We start from the raw sequence: 12,054 nt of genomic DNA, 5'->3' as shown, positions 1-12,054 counted from the left end.
TTTGAATCTAAACGATCTAGAGCCAACCACTTAATATGATCATTATGAGGCTAAAGAAACAGCCCCTTAATCACCCAACAAGTATGAGCACTACTGACTTAATATGGTTAGTGCAAGTTTATTGGGGACTAAAGTTGAACATCTTGGAACTTGAAGGTATAATCTTCGAGTTAAATGTAGTTCTATGGAACTTTAAGCTAGAAGCACAACAAGACACTTCACAAATGAGTTATGGAGCTACTAGGTTAAAGGGTTGCGGGCTATTTGTCACTACATAAGTATTTGTTCCGCATTCGGTTTAAATACATTCTGTTTTTATGCTATACCCTATGTATTTGTTTGTTTGTATTGAGCGCAATAATGTAACTGACTCATATTTTCCACTCTCTAAATACTTAGGGTGCCTTTGGTCGGTGGAAAAGGAATGGAATTCGAGGGAAAGGGATTCCAATTCCTTCAAATTCATGCGTTTGGTTGGACTTAGAGGGGGGAAAAGGATTCCTAAATGAAATAAACTTTCCACCATATGGAGGAAAGTGAATTCCTTCTGAAGTTGGATGGAAGACATTCATTTTCATCAAGGAAAGTGGTAGATTACAAAATACCCCTTGTACTTATTAGAAAACTCACCACCACGACTACCATCACCCACCGTTGCCACCGCCGCCATCAGCACTACTACCGTCGCCACTACCATCATTACCGCTGCCAGCGACCACCCACCATCACTACCGACACCACCATCGCTGCTTCCGTCACCATAATTACCACCACCACTACCATCACTGACCACTACCAGCATCACCACTGACGCCACCATCACTACCACCATCGCCCCCACCACCACCACCATTGCCACCACTACGAACCACCCACCATCACCACCACCAATGCCACCGCCACCACCACTACCAGCACCACCCAGCACTACTGCCACCGTCTCCACCACCACTACCACTATCGTCACCCATCACCACCACTACCAACGCGGCCCACCACCCACCACCACTACAAACGTTGCACCACCATTACCGTCACGACCACCACTACTAACGCCGCCGCCACCACCAACGCCACCGCACCAACAACCACTGTTGCCACCACTAACAACACTACGACCACCACTACCACTACCATCACCCATCACCACTACCATCACCCAGCACCGACACTTCCACCACCACCAACATCGCCACTACCATCACTCACGACCAACACCTTCGCTGCCATCAACCACCATTGTTACCACCACCGCCACCACAATCAACGCTACCGCCATCATCACCACCACCGTCACCGCTACCCACCACTATTATCGCCACCATCACCGCCACTAACCACTGTCGCCGCTACCGCCACCACTGTCACCGCTTCCACCACTACTACCCCCACCACCAAAATTTTACTGTTTTTATAATTTATATAATGTATGTTTACATATAAGTTAAAAAACAAGGTACATTAACCAAAACAGGCAAAAAAAGGTTAATTCTATCATTTTACATGAATTCCAATTTCATTTCCCGAGAACCAAACATAATTTGGAATTAATTACAATTTCATTTACTGCCAACCAAACAACATATGGAATTGGATTCAAATTTCTGACAGATTCCATTTCCAATTCCAATTCAAATTCTTTTAGTAACATTCTGTGAACCAAACAGCACCTTAGATATTTAAGTTCGATGTTATGCAGTGTTTAAGTGAAATATGTAGTGAGTTATGTTGTAAGTTTATTCAAATAAATATTAAAGTTTCTTTGTGTTTTTATTTTTCAATCTTATAACCGATGGAAAATAAGTAGGCGAATTTTATTTTGAGTGAGTTACAAAAATGGTCCATGTGGTTTCTAGTTTTTTCAATTTCAACGTTAATGTTCCTGAGGTTTGTTTTGTCATGCGAACGGTACTTACATTGGACGCCGTTAAGCATGCTCCGTTAATGTTCCTGAAGATGACTTTGGCACCGGTTTTCCCAATTCACATTTACATAATTACATTAGTTTTACCTGTCGACGATCAAGAACAGAAGAAGAAAATAAGAAACTGACCCCTTGAATTGGAAACAAAAATGTATCTCGTGTAGATGGATAAGCGGTAACCCTAAAAAGAAATTAAGAAACTGACCCCTCGAATTGGAAACCATGAACCTACATGAGATTGAGAAAAGGATGCCAGGATGGTAGGGTATAACCATCATTTCGTATGAGTTAAAGGGGGCAAAGTAAAAGGCGTCTAGTGCAGGGACCATTCACATGAAAAAACATTCATATATAAGACTTCTTGTCCAAATTGAAAAGACTAGACCTCATTCAGGAAAAAAAAAAAACACTGACGTACAAGGACCATTTTTGTAATTTAAGATATTTAGAGATTTATTTGGGAGCACTAACAACCACCTGTAAATCTTTATTCAAATAATTGAGAGAGTAAATTACAGAATTAGTCCTCTGTAGTTTGGTTTATTTTGTAGGTTTCATCTAACTTTCAAAAATGATATTTATACATATTTTGTGATGTTGTCTACTACTTGAAACGCTCTTCACATTTTCTAGCTAAAATATGAAAATTGATATTAAATTCACTCTGAGCTCCCGTTATTTGATGAAGCTATGAAGCTGTATCCATCCCAATATATTTATTACCTTGACAGCCATAGCCACCACCACTATTACTAACATGCCAAAAATAAAAAAATATAAAAAATTAAAGAAATTAAAGAAATGGTCTTCTAGGTTCAAAGAGCAAAATACTACTTCGAAAAGGGTATCAATGGTGGAAGCAAAGGCTCTTCAAATGTGCAACTCATGAAGCAAAGGCTCTTTGTAACTGGGTAAAAAATTATGTCGATGAAACAAATAAATCAGCTAATAAGGATAATCTAGTCGATCAAATAAACTGAAGAATAAAAGAGTGAGAGGGAAGAAAAACCGTACTAGTATTTAGTAGTAGCTTTCACGAGAAAAGTTCTAGAAAATTACGAAACTTACGAAATGGACCAAGCCATAGGGACCATTTCGTTAATTTACTCTAATTGAGATTTGAGAACAGAAATATCAGTGTGCATACAGCACATCAAAATACACAGGTGCTTTGTCGACAACTTGACAATATTGTTGTCCATTCGCCTCCTTTTCCTTTTTTTCTAAAATATTTATGAAACATGATTGAAAGGTCCAGACGCAACCATTTGTCCACGTTTCACAACTTCATCAAGATTTAGGCGTAAACAAATCCTTATAAATCTAGAAGCAAAGAATACATCTACAAGACATACTAGGGATATCAGTATATCATCACGTAACACCACATCCTAGCATCAAAATGTCGTCAAGCGAAGAATACATCTACAACCTCTTAGATTCATACTGGTACAAACAACAGATTCTTACACCAAACCCACCATCAATTCGGATTCCCGATGCCTATAAGGAAGAATATGGATCACCACCATCGCCCAAGGCACCTAAAGATGAGTTCATGGCGTTGACAATGAGCAATTGTAGAAATGATGTGGAGATGAAAGGTCTACTAAGATTCTGGGCTCATTCAGTTGCTTCAATTTCCATATAACTCCCTCTTTTTCATCGATTTTTTAGTTTGAAAAGTAGGAATTACCACTTGATCTTAATACTACTGAATCAAGGAATGATTAGGATAGCATATGTGGTATATGTGTGTAGGATTAATTGTATAACATGTGTTTGGAGATTAAACAATTGCTCCATCGATCTGTTTCAGTTACAGTACTTGCGAATCTGATAGATATAAACAATTTATATATTAGCACCAAGTATACTCCAGTGTATGGATTTTAAAATCTTTTGAAACCTGAATGCATGGAATTTCTCATATTTACTCGTGTATGTGATCCAATCATCAAAGACTGCATTAATACATGTTTATTAATTTATGTGATCAAGAGAGTAATTACGTTAATTTTATGACGTCCTCTTCTATATTATCATAGTATCATGTTTAGTAAGATCACAAAAGTAGCTTATCTTAGCTTAAATTTTCTTATAAACTAGATTTTTGATAAACTAAGTTATAAGCTAAAAAGTAGTTTTTCAGTCCAAAGATAACCCCTTAAAAGTCTATTATTGCATAGACTTAAAGTTATTTACTTCGTTCACTATTAACGATAAGATCGATTAAGTCTTTCTACTCCTAGTAGATAAGATTATTGTTGTATTTGAATTAATCTTATCTTGTATTATTGTATTCAGTATAAATATCAATATATACTAATCACTCCATAATTCGTTGGAGATTGATAATAATCACTCTTATATGGTATCTTCCATATTCTGATATTTTCCTATCCATCTTCGCTAAGCCGGTCTTACTTCTCTTGTTGATCACCATGGCTAACGGCAATACCTCCAATGATGGTACCCACTCCCTCAATACTATCTTGCACATGCTTACTGTTAAGTTTTCTTCATCAAACTATCTTTTGTGGAAAAACCAAATCATTCCCCTTCTCAAATATCAAGACCTATTCGCACATGTCATTGGTGCTTCCACTCGTCCCTCTGAGACGATTCTGATTGAAGACAAGCCTTCTCCTAATCCCCTCGTAACAGTTTGGGATGAAGCTGATCAACGTGAACTCCTAATTCTTCAGACCTCACTCACCGAAGAGGCTATGGAAGATATCTTAGGTCTCTCGACTACTCGAGAAGTGTGGACTACCCTCTGAGTCGGCCTACAACCATGACTCAGTTGAAAGAATGCAAAACCTCATAGATTCTTTAAGGTAACTTCAAAAAGGCTCGTCTACTATCTCTTATTATGGAAAGAAATTTAAATCAATTTTTGACCAGCTTGCAGCAATTGGACAACCGGTGGAATAATCCGATAAATCCGACTGGTTTCTATATGGTCTCGGTCCTTCCTTTGAGACATTCTCAACAACACACAGGGCTGTCAAACCGAGACCTTCTTTTCGTGATCTTCGTTTATAGGCTGAAGGGCATGAATTGTTTCTTCATTCTGTCCATGAGAAGCAAGTGAATGCTAACTTTGGTAAGGTATGGAGTCCCTAGTCATTGATAGGAATGAGCTCGGCTGCTTCTCCTCCAAACTTCCTTTTCTCCGTGCCGGTTCCGCATGCGCTTCGCGTGCCATTGGCGCTTTGCTCTCCTCTTATTCTTCATTGGACGGTTCGGATGGACTTCGCCGTTCTTCCCCAACTAAAATAGAAAAGGTTGTATCACATCGAGATGTCGATTCGTTTTCCGCCCCTATGGAAGGGAAATTTATCAATATTTTTGGCTCGCAATAAAACTAGGGTCCTGTTCGGGCAAGCTATTGATTCCATTACCAAACCAAACAAGATTATTCCCTTAGTTCTTTTAATGCCCAGCAAACTCTAATCCTCTATCCGCTCCACCCGTGGCTCTTTCTCTCGTGGTGGCCGTGGTGGTCGCTCTGGTGGACGGGGCGTGGTTGTTGCCCTCCCCATTGTCAGCTATGCCGGAAAGACGGACATTATGCTTCTCAATGCCCGAATCTTTCTACGTTTGCAACTCGAGGTCCTACACTTGAAGCCAACTTAGCCCATGCCTTCACTGCTATGTGTAATGTTCATGATAACTCCTTTGATTGGTATGTTGACTCTAGCGGTTCCGCACATATGACACCATCGACTACTAATCTTACCACCTCCACTCCATACAATGGGAATGAACATGTCGCATTTGGAAATGGTAATAATCTCAATATATCTCAAATTGGTAATGCATCTCTTACAAAAGATATTAATCTAGCAGATGCTCTTATGGTTCCAAAACTTATCAAGAATCTTCTTTCCACAAGTAAATTAACATCTAACTCTCCTGTTGACGTGTTGTTCTCTAATAAAAAATTTGCAATTAAGAAACAACTCACCAAGGAGGTGCTAACAAAGGGCAAAGTTGATAGTGCTTGAGCATGGTCATAAAGCTTTGCTTGCTCAACTTAAATCCAATAGGCTTCGTGCTTCTTATGAGCGTTCTATCATAGTCGTCTAGGACATGTTTCGTTTCCTACTATTTTTTTGTTGCATAAACTTGGCCATTTGTCGGTTACTTCATTTTTACATAAACCTAGTGTTTGCTCATCTTGTGAGATATCTAAAAGTCATAAGCTTTTGTTTCCTTTAAATGAAAATTGATCTTTGCATGTGTTGCATATTACATTGTGATTTGTTGGGTCTTGCACCTATATTATGTACTAATGGTTATATTCATTATGCTATTTTTGTTTATGACTTCTCCCGATTTACTTGGTTCTATCCTTTGAAGCACAAATCTTACTTTGCACCGGTTCTTAAAACTTTTTTGCCATTTGTTCAAACTCAGTTTTCATGCAAGGTTAAGGTTTTTCAAAGTGATGGTGGCACTGAATTCTCAATCGACCAAGGCAAAACCTTATTTTCTGAAAATGGTACTGATCATCCTTTTTTCATGCCCTTATACACCTAAACAAAATAAGCATGCTGAACATAAATATCATCATATCACTAAAACTGGGTTGGCAATGTTATTTAACACAGGTGCACCAAAGTCGTTACGCGTTGATGGTTTTAGTTCGGGTGTATACATTATTAATCGACTTCCATCACACGTGCTTGACAATAAGTCTCCATTCGAGCTTCTTTTTTATAACTCAGCCAAATTTTCATGTGTTTCATACCTTTGGATGTCGAGTATTTCCTTATTTAAGGAACTAGTCAGATCATAAACTTGCTCCACGTAGCATCCCTTGTGTTTTCATTGGGTATAGCACCCAATACAAAGGTTACCAATGTCTTGATACGGCTACTTCTAAGATCTACACCACTTAGCATGATATGTTTGATGAGACTCTATTTCCGTTCACCACGGATGTTTCTTTGTCTAATGATGCTAGCCTATATTTATCAAATTTTGAAGAAGTAAGTGAACCACCATCGGCCCAATCAATTTCTAGTGATGCACCTCCTCGAACTCACAATGCTACCTCAACAAGCCCAAGCCCATGTCGTTTGTGTACTGATTGCGACAAGTTTGTTCCCAGGTTCACTTCAACACCTGATAACGATGTACCTCTAGCGAACTGATTCCGTCTCTCCTACACATATTGCTACGGACTTTCCTCCTCTTGCTGCCTCGACACATCCCATGATTACACGAGGTAAGGCTGGAATCTCCAAGCTTCGTCGATTCTTAGACATCATAGCTCTCACATCAAGTGCTTTACACATGGTTTTATTATCTCAAAAAGTACCAAAGGATTTCAAAACAACCTCCAAGCATTCTAAATGGCTTAAAGCCATGAATGTTGAAATACAAGCCCTTTGAAAGAATGAAACATGTGAATTGGTTTCTAGACCAACTACATCTAACACTGTTGGATCCAAATGGGTCTTTCGCACAATGTATCGGTCTGATGGTTCTATAGATCAATACAAAGCACGATTAGTCACCCAAGGCTTCACTCAAATATCGGGTCTTGAGTATTCTCAAACTTTAGCACGGTTGTGAAAGCTTCAACTGTACGTATCATCCTTTCTCTTGCAGTTTATCAAAATTGGATTTTACATCAACTTTATGTGAATAACACATTTCTTAATGGGCATCTTAAAGAAACTGTCTTCATGGAACAGCCACCTAGTTTCATTGACTCACGATTTCCAAATCATGTGTGTCATCTTAAAAAGGCACCTTATGGCTTGAAACAAGCTCCAAGAGCTTGGTTTCAACTCCCTAGTTCCTTTCTAATCCAATTTGGTTTCACTTACAGTCGTGCGGACCCTTCTTTGTTCATGTTTAAAAGAGGCTCAAGCATTTTATTTCTTCTTGTTTATGTCAATGACATAATTTTACCATGAAATAATCAGACGGTTATTGTAGCATTTATTACTAGATTACATCAGAATTTGCAATTAAGACCTTGGAAAACTCAACTATTTCTTGGGACTGGAGGTTATTTACACTACTAATGGGTTTTTCTCAATCAATCTAAATATTCCTTGGATATTTATGTCCAGAGTTGGTTTTGTTGGATGGAAAACCAATTTATACTCCACTTTCCCCTCAGAGGCATTAACTAGTCATGGTGACCCGTTTCACGACCAAACTCTCTATCATTCTCCGGTAGGTGCTTTGCAATACCTCACCATCACTCGTCCTGATCTATCCTACACATTAAATCAATTTAGTCAGTTCTTGCATGCACCTATAACAGCTAATTTCCAGGCAGTCAAGCATATTCATTGATATTTGAAAGGAACCTTATCCTTTAGTCCTCATTACTAAAGATCTTCCACTATTCCTCTGGTTTCCTACTCGGATGATGATTATGCACGTTGTATCGAGACACGACACTTAACCTGTGGTTATTCTATCTTCCTTTGTGGTAATATTGTCTCCTTGAGTGCCAAGAAACAACCTATTGTGTCTCGTTCTAGTTATGAATCAGAATATAGGGCTATGGCAAACATGACTTTATAACTCATTTGGATTACTCATCTCTTACGAGAGCTCCACATTCCAATCTCCCCTACGCCATTTCTATATTCTGACAACAACAATGCAATCCTTTTTAGTTGTAACATCCCATAAATTTAGAAGTAAATTTGAAGGGCTAAAAGTGTAAATAAGAAGGTCGACGCGGCGAGTCGATGGATAGACTCGGCGAGTCGAGTCGTGTTGCGGGTCACATGTTAAGTGACCAACTCGGCGAGTTGCATGGGTGGACTCGGCGAGTTAGTGATGTATGGAGAAAACCCTAATCCCGAGGGTTGAGCCTTATATAAAGAACATAATACCCTCTCCTCAGCCTCTTTACTCTCCCTTGAAGTCCAGAAACCCTAATATTCGTTTGTGAGAGAATTAGAGAGCATTTGGATCTTGAAGGAATGTTATTGAAGAGATCCTTGAAGATTAAGAGGCTTGGAGCAAGGGGCTTTGCAAGGCTTTGGCTTATTCTTCTGTTGGAGTCTTCTCTTGAGGTAATGATTCGTTGCTTGAGCTGTTATCCATCTAGATCTATCAACTGTGGGATTTTTGGGAGTATATCTAGTGCTATCTTGAGTTTGGAGGTTGGATCTGTGGTTGCTACCTCAAATCTAGAGTAGTGATGATCCAAAAGAGCATAAAGTCCCTGTTCAAGAGTTGTTGATGAAGCCTTTTGGTCCCAAACCCTAGCCCAAGAGTGTATTATGCTTAGATCTCTTTGGATTCACGTAAAGTTTGCAACTTTACGTGAGGAACAACTTGTAGAAGGGTAGATCTATGGATTGGAGCCCCTGCATGGCTTGGAAAGCCACTGAATGGATTAAGAGCTAGTGGTACTCGGCGAGTCACATGGGTGTACTCGGCGAGTTTCTTGAAGATAGGCAGAAACTCGACGAGTTGGAAGAACAACTCGGCGAGTTGGTTGAAGATAGCCTTGGACTCGGCGAGTCTGGTCGTGAGGTCCTCACCTTTCCTGGTTGAGCTGTGAATCGGTGAGTCGAGGGACGACTCAGTGTGTTGAACAGGAAGTGACTCAGAGTTCGTGGGACTCGGCGAGTCTTGGGGCTACTCGGCGAGTTGGGTCGCGATATGGGAGTTTTCAAAGCATAGGGACTCGAAGAGTCAGCGGGCTGACTCAGCGAGTAGAGTTAGTCAGGAAGTTTGACCTTGACTGAGGACTTTGTCTTTGACCAAGAGTTTACCAGTTGGCTTCTAGGGGTATTTTGGTAATTATTGGTATTTATTGAGTTCAGTCTTTTGGTATTATCAGCGGTGGAGTTCGTGTCGGAGGTTGGAGCAGCGTGATCTTATCTTCTCAGTCAGCAGTTGCGAGGTGAGTTATCCTCACTATATCAACAGGGTCTAAGGCACCAAGGCCGGCCCTTTATCGAATTGTAATCCGGGCATTGTTGCTATGTTATTGCCTTGCTATGTTTGCATCCTGGTAGTTAGGATGGTATGTGTTAGAGACCTGGTTAAGGTCGGTATCCTAGTATATTGGATGATGCTATGCTAGTGACCGGTTAGGTCGGTATCCTGGTTAGGATGTTATGTTATGTGATCTACTAGATCGGTTTGATTGGATGCGTATTGTTATATGATTGTATGTTTAAGTGCACATGGTTGTTGGAGTAGGGTTGGGTTGAGGCGGGTCCTGCTTTGTGCTGTAGGCCAACATACCCAGGGTGGACCGGTTATCCCGAAGGCCCAGCGAGTGGTCCGGATAGGCTATAGGCCCCACGAGGGCGGACCAGACGTGCCGAGGCTCGGAGAGTGGACCAGGCTGACTGAAGGCCCAGTGTGGGCGGACCAGTCATACTGTACACTCAGAGAGTGGACCAGATCGGTTCAAGGCTCGGTGCGTGCGGACCAACCACACTGCAGACTCGATGGATATGGCTAGACTCGGAGGGTGGACCAGATGGACTGAAGGCCCGGTGCGGCGGACCAGTCACACAGTAGACCCGAAGTGCATGGCTGTTCTGTTCGGTTATGATATGTTATGTGTGGTATATGTGGTTGGTATTTTGGGGGTATCTCACTAAGCTCTCGGGCTTACAGTTATGGTTTAATGTTTTTCAGGTACTTCAGGAGACCGTGGTAAGGCGAAGGCGTGAACGTACCGCTCCTCATGTTTATGTTTTATGATATGGTTCTGGGAAGACTCTAATAATAATTGTATTGAAAACCTTTTTGTAATGACTTAACGAAACTGGGTTGTTTTTGAAAAGTTTAAATTGGCTTGAATTTTTAGAGCGTTACATTAGTCAAACTCTTGTTGCCCATAAACGTGCCAAACATATTGATATTGATTATTACTTTGCAAGAGAGTTGGTATCCTATGGCAAGCTACTTACTCGTTTTGTTCCAACTACACGTATAATGGTAGATCATTTTACTAAAATCCTTCTATGACCTTTATTTGAGCATTTTAGGTCCAAGCTAGTTATTGTTCCACCACCTTCTAGCTTGACGAGGGTATTAACGATAAGATTGATTAAGTCTTTCTGCTCCTAGTAGATAGGATTATTGTTGTATTCGAATTAACCACATCTTGTACTATGGTATTCATTATAAATATCAATACACTAAACACTCAATAATTCATTGGAGATTGATAATAATCACTCTTATATTCACAATTTTTTTTAAAAACTAATAGAACAAAAATGTTTCCTCTGGTAACATGATTTAAGTTTCTCATTCCTTCCTTTAGTTACCACTATAAGTTCATGTTGATCTTTTATTAACTGCCAATCCATCTCATCTTCCTTCTTTTCTTATTCACTAGAATTTGTTTCTAAATAATTCACCATCCTCCGGTCCTTTTTCATTAGATCTTATGATAATCCAAAATATATGCTTGTTTATGTGGAATGATAATTCTCATTGATAGATTAACAAGGGTTCAATGTGTATAAATACATATAAGATACACTTTGGCTAATTATTGGGCATAGGCCTATACAACGGCTCGATACAAAATGGGCTAAGCTATTATACAATATAAAATAACATCCTTCCACAGTTTATCGGGCGGTGACAACGGACGTCAGAAAATAGAGACTTGGAGAAGCCTTTGGTGAAGATATCTTCATATTAAGCAGATGAAGGAAAACAAAATACTCAAACCTGATCACATGCAACTTTGTCCTGAACAAAGTGTATATCAATCTTTATATGTTTTTTCTGATAATGAACCAGATTGGAGGAAATGTACACCACAATAAGACTATCATAATAGAAAATAGTTGCCTTATTGGTCGGGCAATGCAATTCTTGAAGAAGATTATGGATACAACAAGTTGTCGTGATGACATTTTCTACGCCATGATATTCTGCCTCAACAATAGATCGAGAAATGATACCATGTCATTTGGATGAACAGCAGATAAGCTTATCTCCATGAAAGACACGATAATCGGAAGTAGATATATGGGTGACTGGGCATCCACCCTAGTCAACGTCTGAATATGCTATGAGTGACATGGATAGGGAAGTGTGAATCTGAAGTCTGTGCTCAACAACGGTGTCGCAAATACACGTAGGATCTGTTTGAAGGCCAA

At 39.8% G+C, this 12,054-nt stretch overlaps 1 protein-coding gene across 1 annotated transcript; it reads right to left on the bottom strand.

The window, feature by feature from the left end:
• Positions 1–577: 577 nt before the first annotated feature.
• Positions 578–1,156, bottom strand: LOC111886208 (uncharacterized). The gene is made up of 2 exons (XM_023882439.2): positions 1,033–1,156; positions 578–957 (listed from the first exon to the last, which is right to left on the bottom strand). Exons 1-2 carry the CDS (start codon positions 1,154–1,156, stop codon positions 578–580), a joined length of 504 nt encoding a protein of 167 aa, XP_023738207.2.
• Between the last annotated feature and the right edge of the window lie 10,898 nt (positions 1,157–12,054).

This window comes from Lactuca sativa, chromosome 4, assembly GCF_002870075.4.
Source record: "Lactuca sativa cultivar Salinas chromosome 4, Lsat_Salinas_v11, whole genome shotgun sequence".
Classification (NCBI taxonomy): Eukaryota; Viridiplantae; Streptophyta; class Magnoliopsida; order Asterales; family Asteraceae; genus Lactuca; species Lactuca sativa.
This window is presented reverse-complemented; position numbering and strand designations above follow the sequence as displayed.